General features: G+C 49.5%; 1 protein-coding gene and 1 long non-coding RNA gene across 2 annotated transcripts in view; both read left to right on the forward strand.

The window, feature by feature from the left end:
• Positions 1-3,457: 3,457 nt before the first annotated feature.
• Positions 3,458-6,120, forward strand: LOC133280676 (uncharacterized). Its single transcript, XR_009747263.1, has 4 exons — positions 3,458-3,614; positions 3,964-4,010; positions 5,527-5,588; positions 5,878-6,120. It is a non-coding gene; the product is annotated as an uncharacterized LOC133280676 (long non-coding RNA).
• A 2,664-nt stretch (positions 6,121-8,784) lies between these two features.
• GALNT14 (polypeptide N-acetylgalactosaminyltransferase 14) overlaps positions 8,785-26,744 on the forward strand; it is a 96,686-nt gene continuing 78,726 nt past the window's right edge. Inside the window, exon 1 of the mRNA XM_061475592.1 lies at positions 8,785-9,149. Coding sequence (XP_061331576.1) covers positions 9,021-9,149 — 129 coding nt within the window. The 5' untranslated portion in view covers positions 8,785-9,020. The remainder of the gene's footprint in view (positions 9,150-26,744) is intronic.

Raw genomic sequence — 26,744 nt, forward strand, 5'->3', positions numbered from 1 at the left:
TGTTAATAGGAGGTGATTGCAATGGGATTAACCCTTTCTGCACTGCCCAGGTGTCGGGATGAAAGTACCCCAGTGGTGAGCATGACGTGGGGTGACACAGACAGTGGGAGGTGGGCACACATTGTTTCCATAAGTGACCCAGCTCTTGGGAGCTGTAAGGCTATGCTAGCCTGCCCTGACATCCTATTGCCTCCCTGCTCTAGGCTGCTTCTGGACTACACAGGGCAGAGCCAACCGAGGACCTCGCCCCTCCTTGCATCCAGCACATGGAGGAAGAAAATGAAAGGATCCATTCTCCCAAGCCAGGCTTTTTGTACAGCTCTTCAAACCCAGAAACCACTCCTCTTTCTCCTGTCACTAGACTCAGCTTGCTGAAACAAAGATTAAAAGTCTGAATGCCTGTAAAGATACTTTAACGGCACCTAAAACAGTGTCCCTGGAGAAGATTAACTATCCACTGCGCTGAGGGGAGTCTAAGCTTTAGCAAAATGGACAGATAAGAAAAGCATAGCTAGTCCTGCAAAGATGAATTTGATAGGAGGTGGGCAGATCACAGTGAAGGCATGAGCCTTCTTTGAAGTGTTAGCTTTTACGTATAGCTGAGTTCTAGGTCTTTAGACAAGACTTAATCTTTTCTATAAACAAATAACACATTCATTTACATGAATAATCCACATTTCTTATGCAAATCATTTCCCTGCTGCTTTCCACTGAGAATAATATTTAGTATAATTACCACATTTATTTACTGAATCTATTTACAGAGGGTAGCTCCCTGTCCATGGATGCTCTTCACCAGAGAGGCCCAAAGAGCAACAGGGGAGCCCAAGCTGCCAGTCATGCGCTCCCTCTGCTTTCTATTTTTGTTCCCATAAAGCATTTTGGGACCGGTTGAGATGTCTTGGCAAGAGCAAAAGGATGTCAGCGTCCTGCCTCTGTCCCAGGGAGAGCACCTGCTGCTAATGGAAGGCAGCTCTCCCCTGCTCACTAGCCTGCTGTTTGAGCTGGAGCTAACTATAATGAGGTAAGGCACTTTGAATAATAACTTTCCTTTGGGTATAAGGCTATCTTAATTTTTTGTGTGTTTAAGTTGGTAATTGCCATAGAGTTTGAAAATCTTCCAGGTTTACCAGTCTTAATTACATTCTCATGCATATGCATCATCTGCTTGTGTGCTCATTACTGTGTGGAGATCAGAACCTGAAACGTTGGAGCACTTTCCTCCAACTATCTCCCATATGCACAATTCCCTGTGAAATACCTTTCCTGCATGGAATAGCCCAAGCTGTTTGGAGCACATCTTGCTGTCCAGATCACATTTTGCTCTGGTTAAAGCAAGATGTGTTTCTTTCCTCGCGTGCCTCTCCTGTGTTACTCCTACCTGGGATGTCCCTTTGCTCGTAGTACCAGCTACTGCAATGCTTGCTCAAGGGAAGTTATTATGGTGTCCTAATGGAAGATATTTGAACTTTCTAGGACCCTGATTGCCTCTTTACCTGCTCTGTTTGCATCTATTGATCGTTCTGGTTCAAGAAGGGCCTCTGGGACTAACAAATTCTAACAGGTTTGAATGCATTAATGAGGTGTTATGCAGGGAAGGAAGAGTAATGCTGTTGGGCTTCTAACTTGTTCTTGCTCAGTAACAGCAAAACAAATGTGTGCAATTAAACATTACTTTGTTTTCTAAACAGCAGCCTTGAAATTCTGTCCTGCTAGTGGGGAAATCTAGCTGCTGCTTTGCTTTCTGATCAACAACAGCAGAGATTTGGTGATGGGATGAGATGTTAATCTACCTGAGCACATGCGGGGTAGAATGTTGTTCCCTTGGAGATGAGCAGGATTTGCAGCTTGTGTTCTCATGTAGGAGATCACAGTGGATCTCATGGGAAGATCCACATGGAGCAAGCATAGACCTTGGCATTCTTCACCCTTTCTGCACAGAATAACTATTTGCTTTCACCTGTTTTTCAGGGGATGTAGGGTTAGTTGTTAGCCCCTTGGAGCTTTAGTTTTGAGAGCAAGAGATTGCCTGATCAAATATAGATCACCATGTCTTTATACTTCAAGTGTTGGATTGTGTTTGGAAGAAATGTCTATTCCTAGGCACTTCACCTAAATGATAGGATTGAGATCTTAAGAAGCTGGGGGAGTGTGGCTCACCCCCTTCAGGTTTTGGATCCCTCAGGAGAGGGGAGGGATGAACAGTCAAGAATTTTTCCTATGGAAAATTTTCCAGGAGGGAGAACAGGGTAAAACTTCTCATCCAGCTGTGAAAATGCTCCTTCCCACAAAACGTCTGGTGCAGTATTACATGTTGCCAGCTGTGTTAATAAATGCTTAGACCCCAGTTGGCATCAGGCCATACTTACATATCCCACAAGTAGAGATTTGGCTCTAAAGCCTGCTTAACACCTGCACACAAAAAGACAGAGGCAATAAAGGTGCTTTAAGGACAAAGCTTTATTTTGGCTAATGTGTTCTCTCACCCGTCACCTGACTTGTTCTTTATTCTGTTGAGTGTGACCTGTCCTAACCACAATTATGGGCTTGAACACATGCAGGGGACATATTCCTGCAGCTGGCCAGCGGGACTGATTTAGCATATGAAGAGTAACAGAAGGGTTTGGTCTGAATTCTAGCAGGTTTCTCCACTTCCTTAACGACGGATGGGTGTGTGTGCACATGCGTGCATGCACGTAGAGCGCATCTCCTTGGGAGGCAGCTGAGCAGCTCTGCTTCTCCTGTACAGAGATACAGCAGCACTGGGGTTCACTGGGTGCTGAGGCCTGTAGGGTGCCCAGGACCTTAGAGACTCAGGTGCTGCTGGTAAAGATCCATCTGTGCTATGTTTGCTGTCGGTCCTTTGCTGTGACTTGACCCATGAAGCTATCTGCTGCCTTTTGTCCCAAGTGCTCTGTTGTGGCCATTTGCAGTGGCTGCCACTGGTTGCTGATGCAGTGACCTGGAGCTAAAGAGCTTCCCCAGCCAAAATGCTCCAAACACATGGGATCAGCAGCCTTCATTTATCCATGGGCTTTTCCCAGAAAATGCCTGTGTTGGAAAGCATCAGGAGAGGCTATCAACCACCAGAGGCAGCTGGAGACAGGACCCAGAAGCCTTAACTCTATTGTGGCAATAAGATGCGTAAAAGCAGGGCTGGTCAAAAGCAAGCAGTGAACAGTACTGACGGTGGTCACAGTGGAAGAGCACTGCCCAAGGGATCTGTTCTTGTGTTCCCTAGTATGTCCTCTAGCCATATGCTTAAGTTAATGTGTCTCACTTCGTATCTCCCATTGCTCTGGCCGTTGTTCCCACACCTGCTTGTACTGGCACTGTTGGGTACCTGGAAATGCTGGGAGATAGCGAAAAGGCAGAATCTAATCCAGAAAAACCTGTGCTGCAGCAAATGGAGATGAAGGCTGGGGAGAAGGTGAATTAAACACAAGTGCAAGTGGGTGGCAGTTGCTAAAGATGAAAGATGTAATGCCTTGTGATAGGCAACAATTCCTCCTGCCCTCACCCAGTCTGACTGTGGAGAAGTCTTTGTGTTTGTCCCAGTGGTGAGTGAGCTCAGCGCTGCTTCATCCATTGGTGCCACACCAGCTAGGCTGAAGGTGGGAGCCTGACTTCCAGGAGCTGCAGGCGAACATCTGGGTCTGTGCTGGTGCCCATCTACTGAAGGAACAGCTTGTCTTCCTGCAGCTGACTCGATGGGAACTTCAATTAACAAATGCTATTAAAGTGGCTCTCCTCTTTATTTTATTTTCTTATGCATAACATTTCCCATCAGCTTAAACCTTTAATTAACTGGAGATGTCATCATGGAAAGTTTGCTAGGGAACAACCCTTGCAGTTTAATTAAAAAGAAAACAAACCCTTTGCAGCTCCTGAAAAAGATCTGATTGCAACCCAGAAGTGGCCACAATCCTGCAGGAATTCCTCCTTTTCCCTTTCTAATTGCAGCAGTAGGTGAGGAGCCGCAGAGTGATATCATCACCCAAACGGAGAAGGTGAGTGCTTCACAGTTTGACCCTCCAGTTTTAGGCTGTAGATATAGGACAAGCTGCAGTTCTGTTACATCAGAGAGGGAAAGGAGAGAGACAACTATAAAGCTTTTCCATTTATTTTCTGTTCTAAGAACTTTAACTTAACAATTCTCGTGGTATTAGGCCAGAGCTGTCTCTAACATTTGTGGTCTTCTCTGAGGGCACACAGGGAGACATTGTTCAGCATAAGCACTGGTCTTTTTTTCTTTGTATCCCTTTTATAGCAGAGCTTGCCTGCCACAAACCTGCGGGATAATGTTCACGGTACCTTCAGCAGCTTTCATGGAAGCTGCTTTTTGAGAAGATGGGGTACTGATGGAGACGGCAGAGTGTCCTTGCTGCCACTGACGACCCTGAAGGCTGTGTGATGGTAGCTGTGGCTAGGAACCCCCAGCTCCGTACACTCTGGTACCCTTGCAGCGACATGCCATGGGGCCAAGTCATGGTGCTGACAAGTGCTGCAGAGCTAGGGAACCCCCATGGCAAAGCAACAATCTCCCCTTGCTCCTGTGCAAAGGACTTGCTGGCTTCTCCCTCCTTCTGCCCACGCTGACTGGACTGGGAGCAGACCAAGCGACCCGAATGCTCCTTGAACAGCTGCAAATCCAAAAAGGGATTCTTGTTCCTGTGTTAAATATAAGCCTGGAAGAGTCACCGGTGTGACTGCATCCGAAGCACAGCTCCACTGCTAGACAAGAGGCGAGCGGCTCTGAGTCACTCCCTGGGAGCAGGCTGGGGCTGTCAGGATGGTGTCTGGGCCAGGGGCATGTGTTGGCTTGCTCTCCCCAAGGCCCTGCACCCGGGCTGGCACCTTAACAGCTGGGTGATGAGGCAGAGCTGGGCTTCTTGTGAAACATACCGATGCTCCGCACTTGCCAAAACAGCTATTTGGGAGCAGCTCGATGTGCTCTTCATCCCCTGCTGGCACTGGCCTCAGCGTGGTTACATCCAGTAAATGCAGCACAGGATGGGGAGAGAAACTTCTGTATTAGCTTCCTTCTCAAGCCTGGAGCAGGGGCCACAAAGGTACCAGTGAATGAAATCCATCTGTCTATGTAACCACACATGACTCTGATGACCCTTTCAAACACTGGTCTCAGCTTTGCAAACAAGCATATCCCTTCTGTTGTATGTGCTATCACAAGCAGCACCTCTTTGTAGGGAAGGTACGCTGCCATAAGCAGCAGTGAGAGCTGAGCTGCCAAAACCCCTGCCTATACCAGACCCTCCCCTGGCAGAGAGGCCCCATGTCCTAAATGCCCCTTTTCAACCAGAGCTCAGTGTTGTTGCATCTGCCTGTGATGTTCAGCTGAGACCCCTCAGCAACAGGGGGTAGATTTTGATCCTTCCCTTTGATCACTTCTTGAGTGTATCAATATAAGCCCGTTCCAGCTTTCCCAGAACAAACAACAAACTTTGTGGTCCCTTGGGAAAAGAAATGTGTTTTTTTTCTCTGTGGATGTGTTTTCTCTCTTCTCAGATGTGAATCAAACCAAACCCAGGGGTATTCCTAAAGCAGAGCCCAGCTGGTTTGTAGACCTGGTGAGTGGAAACTCCCTTTATAGATGCTCCTCAAATAGCAAGGAGAGCTACTTTCCCCTACTGCCCTTTCCTTAAAGGCAGGACCTCAAAGGGCCATCCCCTGAGGCTGTAACTGTGAGAAGTCCCTCTTCCACTGAGAAAGGATGTCCTGGTTTTGCTCTCACGAAAACAGTCGCTTTCATCAGCTTTGCAATGCTGATACCAACAAATGCTAAATATCCATTTCCTAGACTGTTTTTTCTGTGTCTGGTTGTACTTCTGGCCTTAAATTTTTCTACCTTGGAAACAGGTAGTACGTTATGGACCCCACTTGTGAAGCATCTGAGACTGGCAGTTGAGAACTGAGAAAAATGGGGAAGATTTGGCTACATAATACAACAGAAGATAGGTTTTATTGCCACGGTTTTAATGGAATTGCAGTAGGATTTTTATACGAGTCTCTGAAAGTCTGTGACTTCAAATAACTCTGAACCTCCAGATTTGTACTCTCACCTTGTTCTTGTTTAAATAGATGTTACCGTCACCTGCTTGATATATTATCTGTCCCAGCACACAGTCAGGAGGAATATCCTTCTTTTAGATCGTATGCATTGCTAGAGCTCAAAACATAAAAGCACAGAATAGTTTGGGCTGGAAGGCACCTTAAAGATCACCCAGATCCACAGGCAGGGATGCGTTCCAGTGGACCAGGTTGCCCCAAGCCCCTGAGGTCCAACCTGGCCTTGAACACTGCCAGGGATGGGGCAGCCACAGCTTCTCTAGGCGCCCTGTTCCAGCACCTCAGCACCCTCACAGGGAAGAATTTCATCCTAATGTCTCATCTAAATCTCCCCTCTGTCAGTTTAAAGTCATTCCCCTTGTTCTGTCACTACAGGCCCTCGTACCCTTTCTTATAGGCCCCCTTTAGTCACTGGAAGCTGCTCTATTGTCCCTCTGCAGCCTTTCCTTCTTCAGGCTGAAGAACCTCTTGTTTCACCACAGGACCGCTGCACAGAGCAGCCAAGGGCTCCATCAGTCCCGGGGTCCTACAGTGTCGCCCCTCGCTGATGTACCAGCAGTGCCAGCGGGGAGGAGCCCGGCCTTTGCCCGTTGTCTGCGACGGGCACAGCAGGCTGTTCATCACAGCGCCGAGCCCTGCCAATAAAGCTTTCTCTCAGCAGAGGGAGTTGTTTCTCAAGGTAATAAGATAGCGTTATCTGATTGCATTTTTGTCAGGTATCTCCTATTTATTACCTCACCTGTAATCTAATTTGTAATGTATTTCCCTGATATTTTCTATATTTCTCCCCTGTATTTTTTAATAACTTCCGCTGAAAGCTTGATCTACAAAAAAAAGACAAGGTTTTTAATCCAGCTTTGAATGATAACACCTCCCCAGGTGCCCTTATCTGGAAAAGCTCTCCTAGCACAGAGAGAGGTCTGGTTGGAAAAGCTCAGCACCCTCTGCAAACGTGCTAGGGCAACACTATGTTACAGTGCTGAGAGCACTTCATCCCAGCCAGGAAAGCACCAGCAGCTACTTTCTACCTGTGATAAGAATGGCCAGAAAGCCATTCCTGCTCCAAAGGGGCTAGATGGATGTACATGAGAGGCAATAACCAGGCTGTGTCAATAGCTGGGGTGGGCACAAGGTTAAAACAACAGCTACAAGCCAGGTGAAAAGCCACTGCTGATGTGCCTCAGCTGCTCAGGTGCTTCTCCTTAGCTTTCAGCAGGAAGCATGGAGCAACAGTTTGGGGAATAGAAAAACACCTGCATCCAGCTGCAGGTGACTCCTAGGCTGGGCAGAGACCTCTCGGGCCGAGAGGTCTCTGCCCAGCCTATGGAGTCACCTGCAGCTGGATGCAGGTGTTTTTCTATTCCCACAAGCTGTTGCTCATGCCTACCTGGATGCAAGCTACGGAGGAAGGGTTCATTGGGTGACAAGTGATGCACATCAGAAAGTGGCTTTTCAGGGGATTAACATGTGCCACCAGGGCTGAGTTCTTCCTCCCAGCCTGGTTAGTTTGTTAGTTGTAGTAAACAAGTTCATCCTAGCCTCCTCTGGAGCTGGAATCATCATTCTGGTAAAGACATTTCAGAGTCAGATGCCCTTAAAACAGAAAGAAATGCCCCTTCTTGTGGATGCTAATGAAATTTTTATCTGGGTATCTCTGTGTGAATGTTGGGCCTGAGAGGCATGGATGATGTTGGGGGAGAAGGGCTTACTGAGCCCTGGAAATAAATCAGAGGAGGACAGAGGATGAAGATGGCAAATGATAAATTAGCAAGTGACAGAAAACAACTGCAGGAAATAATAAAACCAGGAGGAGTGTGTGGGAAATGCATGGAAGAGGTTGTTTACAACATGTGCATCGGACTTTCCAGCATTTGACATCTTATCTCTGTTTCATTCCATATGTTACTTTATGCATGGATTCCTGTTTTTATGGGGTTTGTTCTATACTTTTTGTACTAACATGAATGACTCACATCTGCTCCAATACTTAATTTATCCTCTAATGTCTTCTGCATGGGGTTGCTCAGCTTGTGCAATAGTTGTCAGTGGCAGGATTGGAAAAGCAGTGAGTGAGGCAGGTGAGCAGGGACAGCTCGGTGAACGCAGCTCCTTGCTGGAGTCTCGCTCTTGGTTTTATTTTCCTCTCCTAGCAATGTCTGTAATTCCCACTTTGGCTGCCACGGGGCTGTGTGCGGAGCCAACAAGGATCACCCCACAGGACAGGGATGATGGCTGAGGGCTGTTCCTGCAGGACCACAGCCCGGCACCGAGCTGCTGCCAGCATACCAACAGCATGATGATTATGATTTTATTTTTTAAGTGCTCTTGACAGCTCCGGAGGCTCACATCTTCTCTTCCAAATCCAGTAATTAAATTCCACCTACCTGAATTCCCCCTGCTGCTTCAATTGGATAAATTAATCTTCCCATCATGTCTGAGCCTCCTCTGTGTGCTGTTGAGCGCTGGCTTCCCCTTGCCCCGGGATGGGGACGGGGACCGGGACCGACTTCGCAGAGGCGCGGGGGGGGGGAAGTGGCCTGGACCCAAGCACTGTGAAAGGGGGTCAAGAGACGGGTGTCCCGGTTATCCCCCCGCACGCCAGAGCGCTCCGTGCCCCTGAGAGGCTGCTTCCAGCGGGCAGGGCAGCAGCACGGCCCCGCACCTTCCGCCGGGGGGGGGCCTGCCCGGCTCGGCTCCCTGCGCACAGCACCTACCTTCGGCGAGCGGCTCCAGCCCCCCTCCTCCCGGCGCCTCCTTCTCCTCCTCCTCTTCCTCCTCCCCTCCCCTGCAGAGCATGCACAGCCCGGGACTCGCATCGCCGGCTCCGAGGCGGGCAGGCGAGACCCCGCTCCTCTCTTAGCCCCGCTGCCTGGAGGCTCCCACCGCCCTTCATCCCCCTTCTCAACCGGACTTTTCCCCCGCTCCCCAGGGTGATGAGGCGGCCGACGCGGCGGCTGGCGCTGTCTCTGCTGGGGGTGCTCTGGCTCGCCGCCCTCCTCCTCTTCTTCTTCGGGGCGAGGAGGAAGTTGGAGGCGGCGGGAGCCGAGGAGCGCACGCCGGAGGTAAGGAAGGGGCCGGGGCCATCCCGTTGGGATGCAGCCGGCGGGCAGGGCACGCAGCAGCTGCCCGGGGAAGAAGTTCCCGGCGGTTTTCGGGACCCCCGCCCCGTAGCGCTGCCCTTAAAGTTTTGCACCGGCTCTGTGCCCGGGGGGGGGGTTCGGGCACTTTCCTTACCCCCTCCCGGTCGCGGTGCCCTTCTCCTCCGCGCAGCCTCTGGCAGGGACAGCCCCATCTGCTCCCCTTCCTCTCCCCGTCCCTCGTTCAGCGGGGGCCGCAGCCGTCGTGGTTCCCCGAGGCTCGGGGACCGGTCCTCTGCCCCGCCGCCAACTCTGAGCATCCCTCGCTTAGGGCCTTAGGTCCCTGGAGGCGGAAGACCGGCGCGTGTTTTATGTCCCCCATAGGGGACAGGCGACTGCTTTCCGCTGTGGGTCACGCAGTGCTTCCGAGCCCCCCCCCCCCCACACAAAAGAAGGGCTCCAACAATCCTGTCGCGGAGAGGGGAGCAGATGGAGAACGTTTGGGTGCTCCGTGGCAGAGCTGCAGGGCAGGAGGAGTGCTGCCCTGTGGGTCTCAGCCTGTGTGGAAGAAAGGGTACATTTGCCATCGCGTTGTTTGTGTGTCATGTTTGGGTCCAGGGGGTACCAGCATAGGGCAGATGTAAGGAGCATCCCACTCAACACAGAGTGAAACGGAGGAGTTTTGCTGCCCAGCCGCTGCGAAAAGCAGGGGAGCTGCAAGCAGCTCCTCTGGAGCAAGGTCCCGTGTCCTCTCCTCTCTAACAAGCTTAGCTGAGGGTTAACTTTCCTGAGGACATGGGTTGGATGCTGCTCTTAGTTATACAGTTGTAAATCTTGAATATTAATGGGGGTAAAGCCCAGGTCGTGAAAATCTGCTGACATTAAGGGTTAGATGATCTCCAGAGCTCCCTTCCAACCCTAATGATTCTGTGGTTCAGTGTTATTGTGGCAGAGGAAGACTGTGAGCCCTCAGCCCTTTTTTGCACCAGTGACACACAGCTGAGCCTTTGGCCTGTGACATAAGGCAACAGTATGTGTTGGGCAGGTCTTTGGAGAGCCTCATGTATGTGTCACCTCTGCAACTGAATTAATGATTTGGGGGGGGGGGGGGGGGAAGTCAGAGCTCATAAAGCTTGCTTTGATTTTTTCATCCTGAGGAATTATTGGTTTTCCATGTTTCTTAACTAAAAATGATGGAGGAGGTATTTCTCAGGCTTTCAGAAACCTTTCAATCCTAGCAAAGGGGAATGAATCTATGCAATTTCAGGCCTGAAAATAAATAATTATAGATGCATTTATTTATTTATTTAAGCAGGGGGAGGCAATAACTCACTGGAAACGGAGTTGTTAAACAAGTGCTTTCTTAACCATAATGATGCTTCGGTGTTAGTAGGTTTCTGCCAGAACTGTGTGCTTAAGAATTGCAGAATGAGACCTGCCCTGTTTGATGAGAGCTCCTGTGCTCTCCTTCAAATGAACTTTGCTTCTCCCTTCGCATCAGCTGCAGCTGAATTGCTGCCCATTTTAACTCCCCCCTCCTATGCGAGGCTCATCTGTTAGGGTCCGGGCTGCGCTCCCACAGCTGGCAAAGCAAACTTCTCCCATCATGCAGGCTCAGGCCCCCAAGTTTCGAAGCTGCAACTGCCAAGTTGCCGTAACTCCAGCAATCTGACTGCAAAAATCACCTCTCCTTCATTTCCTCTGAATTTTCCATCAAAACAGTTGTGTCCCCTGGAGATCCATAGAGTGCAGAGTCTTTTTATTTTTCTTCTTCTATTTAATGCATTACATTTTTTGGCTTTGGAAATTGCTTTTGAGCAGTGTGAATTAAGGCCAGGCTGGACAGGACTTTGAGCAACCTGCTCTAGCGGAAGGTGTCCCTGCCTGTGGCAGGGGTTGGAACTGGATGAGTTTTAAGGTCCATTCCAACCCAAACCAGTCTGTGTATTATAAGCTGGTTGTGAGCGTGCAAAGGTGGTATCACTTTGGTTAACCCTTCTGGATGGGTGCAGAGCTGTTGTGGGTACCAGAGGCTGGGATGCTGCAGCCTGGAGAGAAGCCTGGCGATGCATTCCTGTGGACTGGCTGCCATTGGTGAAAACTCAAGCAGTTAGAGTTTGTCCTCCCAGGTTCCTTGAGAAAGGAGCGGAGGTAGCAGGTTTCTAACAGCAGTGCAAACTTTGTAATGCAGCAGCGGTGAAGAAATGGAACAAATCCACATCAACTTTCCTGGCAGTGTTTTCTGATGTGTTTGCTTCTACCTCCCCCCTCTCCTTTCTGCCTTCTCTCTGTCAAGCATTATTTCTGCAGCCATATGTGTACCATATATCACCCCTCGTGTGGATTTAACCTTTAGACCCTCCTAGTTAGGCTCCAGCTGGTAATGCCTCCTCCTGCCCGCGCTGTGTCCTGGCAGGGCTCACGGCACGTGTCTGATGCTGGAAAGCAGCGGTGCCCGAGCTCGTGTTGGTGGCTTGCCAAGGGCAGGCAGCATTGCTGCTGCTCACAGGGCTGCCACCCTTGGCTGTGCAGAGGGGTTGCCCATCCACCACTGTTATTTTGGTCTGTGCCTTCCTCTCCCTTTAATCCCAAACCCTGCACCAGGTCCGGTGCTCAGCAAGGTTTGGGATGCTTTTTCCTATAGCTGGAGAGCCCTGGGTTGGGGTTAGCGAGGTCTCTGAGGAGTAGGTCCTTGGTGTGAGGGGTCCTGCCTACCCCTGAAGCACGCTGTGGCTTGGTCTCTTGCGCCCTGGCGCAGGCGGGTGTCTGGGACAGGTCCGACAGCAGTAGCTGAGCTCTCCCAAGCTGCTCGTGCCCACGAGGCAGGCGCAGCTGTCTACTGTAATTAAACTGGCTTCACCTCCCTCCCCTTCTTTTTATCCTGTTTTCCCCTCTAATCCCATATCTGTGCATCTCTCACCATTGCGCCGTGGCTGGCAGGCTTGGAGGACCCTTTTCTTGACAGCCCTTGCTCTCCTCAATCCCTGTCACTCCCTTTCCCTCCTCCTCCTCCCCACCCCTGCTGCTGGCGTATGTGCCGGGGCAGCTGGAGCAGGCTGAGGCTGAGTTTTAGGGTGTGTGATTCCCTCCTGGCGTGGGGTGTAGTAACCTTGCAGGGCTGGTAGAGCATGGAAGCAAATCATCACCATTTAGCACTATGAAGCTGTTCCTGGGACAGCTTCCCCAGTCCATCCAGTGCTGTTATTGCTGCCGTCACTTGGAGTTTGGCTGTCTTTATTTTCCCTTTTCCAAAGGGCAGATCAAGTCCTATTAGAGCAGGAGGAAAACCTGCCCTTGCCCTTTGCCTGCCCTTTATAAAGTCCTGTAAATTGGCAGAGAAGAGGAGCTGTAGCAGCGTGCGTGCCGCTGCCTGGGTGTGTTGCCCTCGTGGCTGGCTCGGTGCCCGGTTAGCAGCCATGGGCTCAGCCTGCAGCAGAATCGGGTCTGATGGATGAGGGTGTAAGGTCCGTGGGGCTGGTCGGGGTTACGGATCAGCTGGGACTCATCCATGCCTCCTGCTCTCCCTGCCTTTTGGTGGAGGGTTTTGAGATACTTTGCAAGCTTTAATTATTTCCAGGCTGTGTCCCTGCCTGCAGTTTTCCGGCTGGATAAACTGGGACCCGGGGAGGTTAATTGAACTTTGTATCCTTCAGGTTCTCCTTAACTCCAGAGGAATTGGAGTCACTCAACCCTCTTGGAAAATCAGGCTGTCAGTGACCCACCTGAAGTCACACAGGGAGGCAGCGCTAGGGCTTGGTACGTGCTCCGGTAATCTGGGTTTACGGTATCACAATGCTACCTGGCTTCTCCCCTGCTTCCCTCTGATGCAGCCCTTTGCTTTGCTTTGGGAAAGAGGGGGGAACAGGACATCTAAATTAATAACTTAATTACATTAAGAAATAATGAGGGGAACTGATACACAGGATTAATTACAAGCGAATTCCCAAATTGATTTGTGAGGAGTACGTGTGGCTGTCTCTGCCGCGATGCTTCGCTTGTGTGCCAGCTCCCCCAGCTTGTGCTGGAGGAGGTGACAGCCCCTGGGTCATCTCCTCTCCTTCACCTGGTGAATCCATGTCAGACCCAAGTGGGGGAGCAGTGAGGGGCTGGCAGGGGGTCTGGGCTCTGGCACCTGGGACCAGCAGCGTGTGCAGGAGGAGTGGGAAGATGCTTTATGTTGGGTTTGGGGTTTTTGTTTCTCTTCATTTCCATGAATGGCTAAAGCACAGCTGACAGCCTCTGGAGGGAAAGCGGGGCCATCGTGGGCTGCATTGCAGGAGAAAAGCTCCAGAGGAAAGGTTCCTTTTATCGAAAGAAGTGACCTGATAAGCTTGGCTCATGTGAGTGTTTACAGTGCAACAACCCCTTTCCAAGTGTGTGCAAATGCAGCTGGGGATGGCTCCTGGGAGATGACGGGAGGCTCAGCACCCTCACTGCCTGCTCGGAGTGCTCTGAGGTGCTCAGCATCCTGCAGGATCGGGCCTTGATGCAGAGGGACGCTTGCCAGCTTTGCACTTGTGTGCCTCGCACCAGCCTGCGCTTCCTTCTGCATCATCGCCGGCTAGAAAGCCTCGGCACCTGGAGCTCAGCTGACAGTCTCCAGATATTAAATTCCTGACAGTTTTATAGCAGCAGAGCCACTTAACAGATTAAAATAACTGTGTATCCTGCACAAATTCATATCTTGACAATTAAGGGAGTGAAGTGGCGAAGCTGTCAGGAACAAAAAGGCAGAATGTTTAATGCCGGGAAGGCTCGTGTTGGCTGGGGGCTTGGGTAGGTCCAGGGTGGGAGAGAAGAGGAAACTTCTGTCACGGGTGAAAGCCCATCCTAATATTGCTAGGTGCTAACCCAGGCTTTCTAGGATGTCCGAAGCTTTGTTGCAGGAGGTGAGGTGGAATCCAACTGCTCTCTCCTGCTGGTGTATTTAGTGATGGGTATGGAAATAGAAAACCATGGCCAAGCCATCCTTCTCTGTGGGACCAGATGGGACAGGTCTGACACTTCTCAAGTGCTTGCATGCCTTCTGGTGGGCTTGGGCAAGGGTTTTTCCCAGCACAGCCATCGATACCTGTGTCATCTTGGAGCAGGAGCGAGGTGAGAAGCCCTGCCAAAGTCAGTACCCAATAATGTTCCCGCTAAACAAGCAGCGGCCAGATGGTGAGCGTACTGCCTTGTACATCTTGTTTGATGAATCTACCCACTGCACGTCAAGGTGCTGCTCTCTGAGGTACCTGTGACACCATAAACAGTCGATGAGAACCCCGTTAATTTGCCACTGGTAATTACAACGAATGGGGTTTGCTCCTGTTACATTCTGATGGAGCTCTGTGCTGCAGCTGTGACTGGTGGGGGCATAAATGTTGATTGAACAAGACCCATTTGCTTTGCGAAAAGGTGAGCATTGGGATGCCCAGGTGCCTTTCCTAGCTTGGTGCTTTAAAGACGTTATTGGGGAAGGAGGGAGAGGATGCAGGGTTTCTGCTGCTTTGCAGGTAAGGTGTTGAGTAAATTTCTATGCAGCCTGGTGTGTGTCTCATTGACAAGAGGTGTTGAGCACCAGAAGACAAATACTGTGCCCTGGAAGGACAGAAAGAGCTGTAAGAGTCCCGCTGCTGTGGGACCAAAGGGGTGTCAGAGGTGGTGATGCCCCTGGGATGAGCTGGGCTCAGGGGTGTTGTGGTCTCTCTTGCAATCCACTTCTCCTGTCAAGATCCTTGTGCGCTGCCGGTGGGATCTCTCTGGGCTGCAGCATCCCCTGCCTGCTGGTGTGGCGTGGCGTGGCAGCGTCCCCTTGGTGGGTGACAGGGGAGCCCTTATGCCTGCAGCTGGGCTTGTAGGAGTGCTCAGCTCTGGCTTGTGGCCCTGAGCCCTTCGTGACCCTTAGAGTTGGCTTGACAAGGAAAGTCCTGCTTTGGAGCTGGGAGGTCTCTGAAACCAGCTCTGTGTCTGGATACCGAGGTGTAATAGACATGGCATGTATGTTATAAGTGTCTCCACACTTTCCAAAGATGTTAACTCTCAGGAAAGATGATATTTTCTTTATTTATCTTTTTGTTACCTCAGATACGTACAGAAGTGGATTATTTACTCAAAAACCCAGGCGGTTTTCTCCTCCTCTCTTTCTTTGATAAGACTACACCATCCTGAGTTATTTTAATGGTCTCATGGCCCTGGTCCTGTCTTGGCTGGGTTTACTTCCTCTTGCTCTGCTGAGACTGTGGCTCTGCAGCATGATCCCTGCCTCCCCATGGGTAGGGGTGCTTGGCACACGGGATGGCTGCAGAATAAGAGCTGAAGACGGGAACACTGTGTAGGTCTGTGGAGCATCTTATGACAGTGAAACTGGGGTTTTACTTTTCCTTCTGCAGCTGAGAGGTCTGTTGAAGGTGCAGAGGCCAGGGCACGCTCTGCTGAACTGCTGTGGTTTAGGAGGTGCTGGCTGAGCACAGGCACTGGAAGAGCAGCATTGGTAGAGGCAGCCTTGCAAATAGAACCATCCTATAATCCCATGTAAGTGCAGGTGTGGTGCCACTGTCCCAGGCTGGTAAATCCCTGGGTTTGAACAGGGATGCTGTAAGGCAAGGGCTGGGTCAGTGGATGTGTGCATCCAGCGTGTGCAGCCCATGGGATGCGGGTTCATTCCTTCTGGGTGTGTTTGCCTGTGCTCGAGGCTCTTTGCCAGTGGGAAAAGCAAGCTTGGGAGAAGCTGTGGGAATGCAAAAGCAACCTCCTGCAGCTGGGAGAGAGAGACACAGTTATAAGTGTTCTCTTCTGCGAGGGCAGCCCAGCATTTGGTGCAATAAAACCAATTACAGCGAGTGTATCTGCAGAGAAAGCAAAAGTAGAATCTGTTTAAGAAAGACGTTCGCGTGAAGGGGTAATTATGTGTAGCCTAACGACAAAGGGTGCAGCGGATTGACTATTAATTGGAGTAGTGCGAGTGGGAGATTGCTAGCGTTAGCTGTGTGTTTCTTGCTGGCTTCCTCCTGTTTAAAGAAGGAAGGGGTGAGGAGCAGATGATATAAGGAGGGGTTTGCTCTCAATCCACTTTCCCATGCAATGAAAAAGCCATTTCCCCCCTCCTTTCTCTCGCAGTGAATTGTTCAGATTTTGCCAGCTACATTTAAGCACAGTTGCTTACTAAGCTGCAATTAAATTGATTTCCCACCCTTTTTCCCCTTTCTGGTTCCAAAATCTCAGCAGGAGTCAGCGTTATGGGAAGAGTGTGCCAAAGAGGAGATCTTGGGCCCCATCTTCTGCTTGTCTACATCGGTATTGCTCTGCTCTTCCTGTGTATTTCCATAGGAGCAGGGGAAGTTGGGCTGCCTAGATATAGGCTTTCCTGTATAGCCACTGCTGTGATGGGGAGGGCAGCCATAGGTTTGGCTGTATCAGTCTACAGGGAACCTTGGAAGTTACCTGCTGTGGGATGGATGTTGGTTATCCTGGGCGGCCTGTGGCACAGGGATGCTGGGTGGAGGAGGAGGATGATGATTTCTCATCCTTAACATGTGCCTTCAGTAAAATGATCAGTGGTGAGAGGTTCAGCTGGAGTTCACCGCTTTGATTGTGGAGGCGGCATTAGTAGGGCTAATAGTTTGCCTTCAATCCTGCTGTTTGGAAGCTCCTTATGAGCCTTAATTAACCCTTACTACAGCCCGGAGGGGGTGAGGTGAAGGGACAATGTACTGGTTTCACTTCTCCATGGGAGCACACGCTGCGTTGGAGACTGTGCCCAGCCAGAAGGGTTGCAGAGGCCTTGGTGGTGGCACTGGTGGGGCTGGAGGGGGGCCTTGTATCCCCTGCCAAACCCTGCCTTGCCCCATATAGGCAGAAATTAGTGATGATTTACTGCAAAACAGCTCGAGCTCTGGCTTTGTGTTATTATTTGGAGGAGCAAGTGAGCTAATGATTGCATCTTGTCTCGGAAGGGACTGCAGGAAGTTCATTGCCAGAAGAGAATTGATTCAGAAGCAAAACAAGTTCATTTTCCGATCGGGCTGAAAGACAAAAGAAAGATGGATCATTATTTTTCTTCTTTTTCTTTAATTTCATTTCTCTCCCCTCTGTCTCAAGTGTGACTGAGGGCTTTAGCCTTTCCCTCTTTGGTTTTCTACTGAAAGTGCCAACAATAAAACTGATTGGAAAGCGATACGAGGAGAACAGAGTTCGTGCGGTGCAAAACCAAACGAGCTATGAAATCACCTCCTATTCTCTAAACATTATTCTCAGAGCCAAGGAAATTGAGACAGATTATTCTTTTTATTTTGAAGCCACTGAAGGAATAAGTCCAAAGGATGTAATTTGGCCCAAGCAAGGAGAGCGAGGCTGCTTTGTCCTGGCATTCTAAATAGCTTTGCCTGCATTTAGACACACACCATTTCCTCTTGAAGGACCACTGTCGGCATCCGCTGGTTACAAGCACACCTCATAACACATTATGGAAGTACACGGCTTGCAAATAAGACAAGAATATGTTCAGTGGTGAGGACCTTGGTTTCAGCCTCCCCAGGCTGAGGGAGGTTGGTTTCATTCCTTTCTTATACATTGAGATTTCAGTGGCTTGGTTTGGGAAAGACAGAGAAAAGATGGGAGGGAGGAGTTTCAGGTGCGAGCAGGCTCATTTTCAATGGCTTAGGTCAGTTCTTTTCATGAAACGTTGGTTTTCATTGATTTATTTAATTTTTAAAAGCCTTTTATTTTTTCCTCTGAGTGAGGGCAATCTGCTCTACCCAATGGGTCGGTTCAGGGTCTTTCAGGATGGAATAATATCCTGGGATCTGCCTCAGGGGATGTTTGGGATGCAGCCCCGTTGCACTTCAACCTCTCCCATCAAAAATATGAAACTTGGGGCCTGGTTGAAGAAAGCAGGTGGTTTTTCCAGTGGGAAGACGTACTGGGGCTTCTGGAGCTGGTGTTTAGGAGGTGGGAGGGAAGCTGTTGTGTCTCACGGTCCTGCCATTTGGCAGCAACAGAGCTAGATGGGGAGGGAGTGGGGAAGAGCTGTGGCGTTTATAATGCCCATTGCATTTTCCTGGCATGATAATATGGTGTCATTTGGAGAGAGAGAGACTCAAATGTGTTAACCAGCCTTCTGCTCCTGCCACTGGGATCAAAACGGATGAATATCCATATAATGCTCAGAGTTAAACTGTGCACGGCATGTAGGCTGCATATGGTGTGCTCCTTGCGGTATTGCAAGAGCCCTCCCATCCCACAGGGAGATCTCTGGTTAGGTCTCTAAAGAACAAAAAAGACCAACCACCGTGCATCCCTTGGGCATGGGTGCTAATCCCCGTGGTGCCCCAGTGGTCTGATGGCCATGGTGCATGAGGAGCTGGGTTTTGGGGTGGAGAAGACAGCAAATGTTGCCTGGGGCCAGTCAGCACCAGCACTCCCTGCTGCACTACCATGGCATGGAGCAAGGGATGGATGGATGGATAAATGGATGGCCAGATTACTGTGGTTGTGTAATGGCACATGTCTCATCAGGAAGCTGTTGGTAGTGTTTCTACTGTGGGGTTGAAATTTCGGGAAACAAGGAGGAAAACCAATTTTCCTTTTTTTCTTCCAGTTTTGACATTTTTTTACCATAATGTTAACTACCCACAAAAACACTGTTCTGGGTGTTCAAAGACCAGGACAGAGATCTTGGTGTGTGCTGCTGTACCCATCGCCACTTCAGTTTAGTCCCTTGAAATGGGTGTAGTTTGAATCCTTGCTGATGTGGTGATGTACAGGAGTACCCACCCAGCATGCTGCATGGCATTTGCTCCCTCTTGAAGCAACTTTTGTTTCATCCCTTACCTCTTCTTGCTGACCCCATAGCCCATGGATGGAGGATGTTGTGCACATATAGACTTCCCTGTAGTGCTTGATGTTTGAGCAGCCAAGGGCTTTGCAGCAGTAATGATTGTATTTGCACAGCTCCTGGATAAATACGGATGGAAGTACGTCCCCCTCGCAGAGGCGATGTCTGAAGGGTTTGGTCAGTGCTAGAAATGGTGAGAAGATCGAGGACGCAGACAGCCTGATATCTGCTGAGGCTTCAGCATCAGGTATTTGTGCAAAATTGGGCTTTGCAAAGGCTTCTCACTTCCCCTGGTTTGGTGGCATTTTTGGGGGGGAAAAGTGAACTACATGAGCCCATTGGAGAGGCTATCATCTGCCCAATTTGCAGTCCCAGCCCCAGAGCTTAGAAAAGGAAGGATGCCTCAAAATAGGAGTCACGGGGACATTTTTGAGTGAAATACCTGAAATGTTAAATTAGATTTGCAAGTGGTAAAACCAGAATTGGTGACAGGGTTTAGTGATGGACTTGGCAGTGCTGGGGTAACACCTGGACTTTATGATCTTAAAGGTCTTTTCCAACCTAGTTGATTCTATGATGAGAAAAGCGTTATGTTGGCCTGTGACACGTTACTGTGCACAGATATGAATGTGTCTCCTCAACAGGGACCTCCTGGATGCATCTGTGTGCTTGAGAAACATGGTGTTTCCAAAATCTAATGTAAAATATAAACACAGTCTACCTTGCAAAGTGAGAGTGAGCTCCAGCAGGCACCTGAATGCTGGGGAGCGTCATCCATATGCTGTTCTTCACTTGAGGCACCGCAGGGCTTGAGGAGGTGCAAACACCTTCCCTTCTGGAGGCAGGATCAATGAAGGAAAGGCAACTCCGATTTGATCTTTGCCAGCAGAGGTTCTGCCTGCATATGTGGAACAGGAAGAAAATGCATTGGCACTTGAGGACACCATCTGCTGCAAGGTGAAGTGCCATTGACCTTCCCCAGTAGGTACAAGTGGTGCTTTGTGAAACAGGATTTCTTTGCTCTCTGTGCTTTGGAGATGAGGTCCTGCTGCCAGCATCAGGGCCAAATCCTGACTCTGTAAAGGGATTGCAGTCCAGAAATGAAGAACATCTCTGCTCCTTAACCAAGCCCATTCATATCTGTGGTTTAGCCTGAGTGTTGTAGAACTGGGGCAGAGGCTGGTATAGAGGCACTTGCAGTAGGTGGAGCAGCACAGGGGTTTGCCTGTGCGATAGCTGGAAACAAACTCATTAAATAAAGTGTAATTTGCACCTTTTAATGTCAGTGCTGCCTGCCGGCAGGCACCTGTATTTGGGATAAAAGCTTATTCTGCTTCAATTAATTTTATATCAATGTAAGCCGAATAATTAAAGGTGTGAATGAAAGGCCAGGTATGTTTTCCCCTTCCCTGTGTGCTGAAATAACTGGGGAGATGGGAGCACCTGGCAATGCTAAAGGGTGTTAGTCCAGCTGAAACCTGCCTGCACCATCTCACAGCCAGAAAGTTCTGAGTTTCTAGATGGGATCAACTGATTTTTGATGCACGTCTCCTGGTATTAACACTGGTTTGGGCATTAGCACCAGCTGTGTGTATGGCCTTGGGCAAACTGGCATCTCTCTTTCTGAATGCAGGCTTGATGTCAAGATGTTCTCCCCATCTTCAGGCAGCTAGCAGCTATTACTGTATCCAAAAGATAAAGCAGATGAATTCCCACTTTTTTACCTAATTTCCAAAACTGTGTTTCAAGTCCACAGGCCAGGAGTGTCCGTATTTCACAGGGGTTTCGTTACAGAAGGCTGCAATAGATAACTGGCCATTTCTGCATCAAAATCACAGGGAACTTTCCAGAATGATATTAATCCAATAAAAAAGTGGAAACTTTTAAAGTGTAAAAGCTGGGGATCTGTTTCCTTTGAGAATGGACCAGTGTTTGACCTGAAAAGTATCCTACATCTTTAGTTCTGAGGCACAGCTAAACTTGTGCAGTGCCCAGGATTTCATTACCTCCCCCAGTAATCTTGTCCCACAGGTGCAGGTACTGGGGATTAATTTGCTGAAGGTCTTCATATTTGCTCTGTGTTACAGGAACCCAAACTCCACACGAGGCCAGCTTTCAAAAAGGAGGCTTTAAAACCACCCCGTACATCCCAACACGTGCTTGAGGGCTTTTCCGCATGGGATTTAGGTTTGAGAGAACACACTGGGAAGCCAGCACTCGCTTTTCAGTAAGCGGGGCTGATTTCAGACGCTGTAAGAAGCACAGTGAAGTTTGATAACCCAGCAGCATGGTTTAGTGCCTTCCCTCACGCTGCCTGGCTGTGCTCTTGCAAGGATCCACAGTGCGATTACAAGGGCTGTTAAATGCCCTTAATATTCATGCTGTTAGAGGGAGCATTACTCCTGCAGGCTCTGCTGTCTGCTGCTGTTTGCAATAGCATCGCACCGATGATTAAATCACCAATGCTGCATTGAAAAGCGTGTGAAACCCCTCCAGCCAGGAGATGCAGAGTTAAATCCCTCCTGTCTGCCTGCTTCCTTTTTTTCGCTGTCTTAATAGCATTTTTTAAGCAAACAAAACACAGGGAAAACAGTTCAGAGCCATGAAATGAGATGGGAAAAGAGCCCCTTGCAGAGAGGTGAAGAGAACAGGGCACGGGCACTGCGAGGGAAAGGGACTCGGAGCGGGGGGTATGCATGTATGTGATGCTGCTTCTCCTCATCCCTTTTTTCAGGTGAGGATGGGAAAAGCAGTAAATTGTGTAATATATATATATATATGTACCTAAACTGATACATAACTTGGTAGTGCAGCAAATGGGGGAGTAACAGGGGTACTATGGCAGTGGGGTGGAGAGGCTTTCGGTGTTGAAACCAGCAGCTGCTTACTGTGGCAGAGCTCCATTCCATACTAATCTATTCTGGGTGCTGGAAGGAAGCTGTTCCCTGTTGTTTTTTAATCTATGGATCAGTCGGTGTTAGGAATGTCTGTTCCCTGTGCAGTTGTCCCAGATCCCAGGTTTTCTTGGCTGGCACGGGGATGCAGCCATTTCCCCATCTAAGCCTTGTTCCTTACACACAGCCTCAGCTACTGCAGAGCGGGGCTTCAGCCTGCCAGGTGTTTCAGGGAGAGGAACCAAAAGCAGTTTCTTGGTATCCTGCTTCACTCATCGGGCTGTTCCCCATCCCTCTCTGTCTCACAAGGCTATGTCCCCTCTTGCCTGCCTTCTTCCCCTCTCAAGTGCAGTTATCACAAGTGGATGGCTTGTCTCAGAGCTGTCCCAGTGCTTCCCATTCAGCTCAAAACGTGTGGTGCCCACCTGGCCACCAAGATTTGTATTTAGCTCATGGGCCAGGGGCTTTCAAAGGGCTCATGAGTGTCTGGGAGAGGGGTGTGGAGCCAAGCATCCTCATCTGTGTGGAAATGCTGGGAGTTCTTCCAGGGCTGGTTCCCAGGGGCACCACAGCCCCTCTCTTCTACACTGGTATTGCCAGGGAGAAGGCTGGCACCTCCGCACATGACTCATTTCCATGGCTTGCTTTCACAGGGCCTTGGTAAGAAGAGTCCTGACGGGGAGGCCATTAAAGAATCTGTTGTTTAATTGCTCCCCCGTCGGTTTCAGTTAGGGCGAGCAGCGCGATGGGGATGCCCGGCTAGGCACCGGCGGGAGGCTTTGCTCAGGCTTTGCCATTGATTTGAGCTTGTCACGCTGCTCATTAGGAGCAGGAGAGGAAAGTAGGTCCTTAGCAGCAATGCTCTGAGTCGATCCTGATGGAGCTGGTTTCTCCACTGCCTGGTCTTGCCCAAATCTTAGCCTCAAACCTCCCATCTTCCATGGGGTGCCCAACAGGGCGTCTGTCCATCTCTCTTATTGCCCCATCCTCCTGGATTTGCTGCAGTCAGAGTGAAGAAAATTGTGCTGTTGGTGCTCTGATGGGGTTGATTTTCTGCCCTCTCTGTCCTTCCCTCTTCTCCTGCTGTGTCCCTGTTGTGTGTTGGGCTTGATGCATCCCTTTTTCACGCAGCTCATGCCAGAGCTGTCCTGATCAAGGCAGTAAATCAGCTTGCCAGTGTTGTGGAGATAAATGATGGCTTTAATGTCATGAGACGGAGCAGATAAAAATGGGGTTAGAAAAAGGGGAAAATTAGGGATTTTAATCCCTTAAAAAAGGGATTAAAATAGTGTACTCAACAACAGATGGGCTATGAAATGGAATAGCTACCCTGACTAAGGCCCCATGGTGCAGCAGCATGGTCCTAGTGATGACTCGAGGTACTGCAGTGGGACCTGCTGGGGAAGGGAAAGAGGGTTCCCACGTGTGCAGAGCTGCACTAGCACCCTGCCTTCCCTCCTCGCTGGCTGACTGCAGCTAATGGATGGTGCAGACAAGGACGAAAGCTGGTAGCCACAGTGTAGGCTGCACAGAGGGCACTAAATGGAGCTAAATCATAGGCCAATTTATAGTCCTGCTGTCCATAGCTGCGGGGAAGGCTTGAGCTGAGATACTATTGCTTGAATGTCTCTGCAGCTCTCAAGGTTGCAACCTCTCAATTTGCTGCCTTCCTTAGCTGGGTTTCCTTTTTTTCCCCCCAGTTTTAAAGCGCTTTCCTTCTGGCAGGTCCCAAGGCGTAAGTCTTTGGCTGATTTCAGCAGGCATCAGCAGTCTCTGGGTGCTTGGGCTGCCCAGACCCTGTCCCTCAGCCCTGGTCCATGCTTTGGGGTTGGATAAGGATGTTAGGAGCTGAGTTGGTGGCATCTCCACCAGTGGGTAATTATCCACTTGGAGCTGAACAGAGCCTGACGGCTCCCGACGGGCTGCAAACCAGATGTCTGGTGGCAGTGATTTAAGCTGCTGTCATCTGGAGACAAACTGGTGATAATGATTCTCTTTTTATAGATGGAGACTTTTGAGACACAGGAAGATTTAATGGGGGACGCTTTGTAAATTTAGCTACTTAGCTAAGTTTAGCAAAATCTTACCCAAATTAACTAAAAATAAGCTTGATTCAGCTAAATCACCAGAGAATTGTCATTCTTGTTGGTGAAAAAGCAGAAATCTGAGGGAAAAATGAAGAGTTGTTAACGCTGATGAAGTTGTAATACTGGTTGGTAGTTCAGGAGTGTGCCCTCACCTTGATTGTGCTGCTGAGTTTTGGGTATCTGTCTTGCTGGAGTGGGTCCTGGGTTGGCAGAAATGGAGGATGGAAAGTTATCTATAGGGTTTGATGGCTGGCAGCAGGAGGATTTGACACCTGCGTGGCCATCTCCAGCCATGGTTTTAATAAGAGGAGGAAAAAGAGATGGCAAAAATCAAGTCTTGTGACTCGGGATGGTGTCTTGCTGACAGAAAATGGGGGAAGAGCATTACTTGTTCAGGGGATTGTACGCAGCTAACCGGGATGGGGAGGTTCGCATCTTCCTGGCTGGTGTTGGAGATGAGGCGTCTGGTCAGATGGATTGGGAATGATTTGTTTCCTGAGGCTTGGTATGGTGAAAAAACAATGCTGTTGTAGTCCTGTGCCCTTGGAAGTGAAATGCGAGGAAGGAGAGATGAAGAAAAACCTGTGTGGCTGAAGGAGGAGGTGAAAGAGGGTAAGGTGAAATTCAACTCTGTAAGCCTGGCCGCTGGCCAGGAGGCTGTGGTGAACTTCTGCTGTGTGCCTCGGGATCTGTCATGAGCAGGAGCACTTAGGAAGTATTTTTTCTACAGCACAGCTACATCTTTGTGGATGCACTGTTTTCCCTTTATCCCAGTTTGTGTTTGAGGTAGTTGTAAGCCCCATGGAAAATTATTCCTGGGAGAGGATCTGGTGATGTGCTAGTGGCTTTCTAGCTAGTGCCTAGTGTCAGTGTTACTGGCCAGCAGCAGTGAAGCCAGTCTATGGGGTCACCATCCTCCTCTACTCAGGAGAGCTGAGTAGCTGATATCCCTTGTGGATCAGGGTGGACTGGAGATGTCCCATGGACATCTGGACCATGTGTGCCTGACCTGGCTCTTATCTGCCCATCTATTTTCAGCCCTTGGAGTGCTGTATCTGAGTGGTAGCAGTGAAATCAGAGTCAGGCAGGAGAAGCTGTGTGGCAACATCCGTGCCTGCATCAGGGTGCTGGGGACCACAAAATGACACTCAGGGCTAACTCCAGAGCCTGTACCCCTGGGAGGTGATAAGGGGAAGCAGAGCTGGCTTAGTGAGCAATGCAAGGGTTTGCCCAGCATCCCCACTTGCTTCTGGGGCAGGCATCACTGTGGTGCTTCCAGGATAATAGTCTTGGAAGAAATATTCTTGTGGAGGCAGAAATGGGAATAGTCTCTGCAGGCTGCGCTGATAAACTTGTTTTCAGGCGTGAGAAACAGGTCACAAAGTCTTTTTGTCTCCTCAAAATAACCCCAAACAACCTCCAAACCCACCCCTGCCTTTAACACAGTAGGTAAGGCGAGGGAGAAATATCTTTTTGTCTGTTTGTTTTTCATTGTGTTCACTAAATACTTTACCAAGAACCGTCTGCCTTGGCCTGCCCCAAAGCACTCAGATTTAGTTAACGAATTTACTTCTCCTCTCTGCAAACCCTCCATGGACAGCAGTGCTCCTGCCTGCAGGGCAGACACCGGCACTGCAGCTTTCCTGGGGTCCCCAGGGACAAGCCCAGGCAGTGTTTTGTCATTAGCAGTGTTCTGTTGTGGGTGCAGCAGCTGCTTGAAGGGACAAGGATGGTGATGGACAAGAGCATGTTGTGTCAGTTCAATGGCTCCTATTTGGGCATGGGGCTTGGTGTTCTCTCTTAACTTCAGCCTTGGTTTTCCCCTCTCCGCTACTCCATTGGGAGCACAATGCGGTTGGTGCAGCTCTTAGGGCTGAGCATCACCCTTTTAGGTTTGTGGGTAATAACGAGCCACGGGGTGAAATAACAGTTTCTTTTAAAGCTGCCTTCTCTACAAAAGTCCCCTTGAATTTAATGAAGACTTAGAAAGTTGTTCCTGAAATTTTTACACCAGCATATAGATATCCGTAAAAGAGCCCTCCCGTAAGCGGAACAGAAAGGAAACCATTCATTTAGCACCTGTGCCTTTATGGATTGATTTTTACAGAATCCTATTAGTTTCACTGCCAGTAACTGGCAGGAGTACTCTATTTCAAACCAGACAATGTCAAGGTATAGAGGTGGGCATTAAATATCATCCTACCTGTTGCTGTTCAGCTTTTGTCTGAGCAGAATATAATTGCAGAGACTAGGAAAGCCAAGTCGATCTCCTTCCAGCTCTTTGGTTAGTACTATCATTAGGAACCAGGCAGGGTAATGCAAAGGGCTGGCATTACACTGTTTCAACAGCCCATTAAATAGAATATGATCATTCTTGTACAATGCTTTCTTACAAGCAAGGAAGTACTCTCTTGTAGCCATTCCTTGGTGCCTGCTGTTGAGAAAACAATGATTTGTTTTAGGAAGAGCAAACCTCTCCCTAAATAAACAAGTTGCATAGAACAAAAAACCCCTATAAACCACAGGGTGCTACTCTTCCATATATTGCAGATGATTTCTGGGCTTGTTTTGCCTTCCCCCTGCAAGGTGGAGGACGGAGCACCCTCTCCCTGCCCAGGGGGCTGCTGCCAGCCTGGCTCTATCTAAAGCTGACACTTTACCTCTGCATGGTGTTGGAGCAGCTGACAGCCAGATGGTTTCATAAACAGCCATGTCCCTTTGGGCTGTGGGTAGCTCACCTTCCAGTGTCATTACCAGTCTCTCAGATTATTACAGATGAAAATAT

Source organism: Pezoporus flaviventris, unplaced genomic scaffold, assembly GCF_033815535.1.
Source record: "Pezoporus flaviventris isolate CSIRO_AGI_PZ_B2104156 unplaced genomic scaffold, CSIRO_AGI_Pfla_v1 ptg000083l, whole genome shotgun sequence".
Lineage (NCBI taxonomy): Eukaryota > Metazoa > Chordata > Aves > Psittaciformes > Psittacidae > Pezoporus > Pezoporus flaviventris.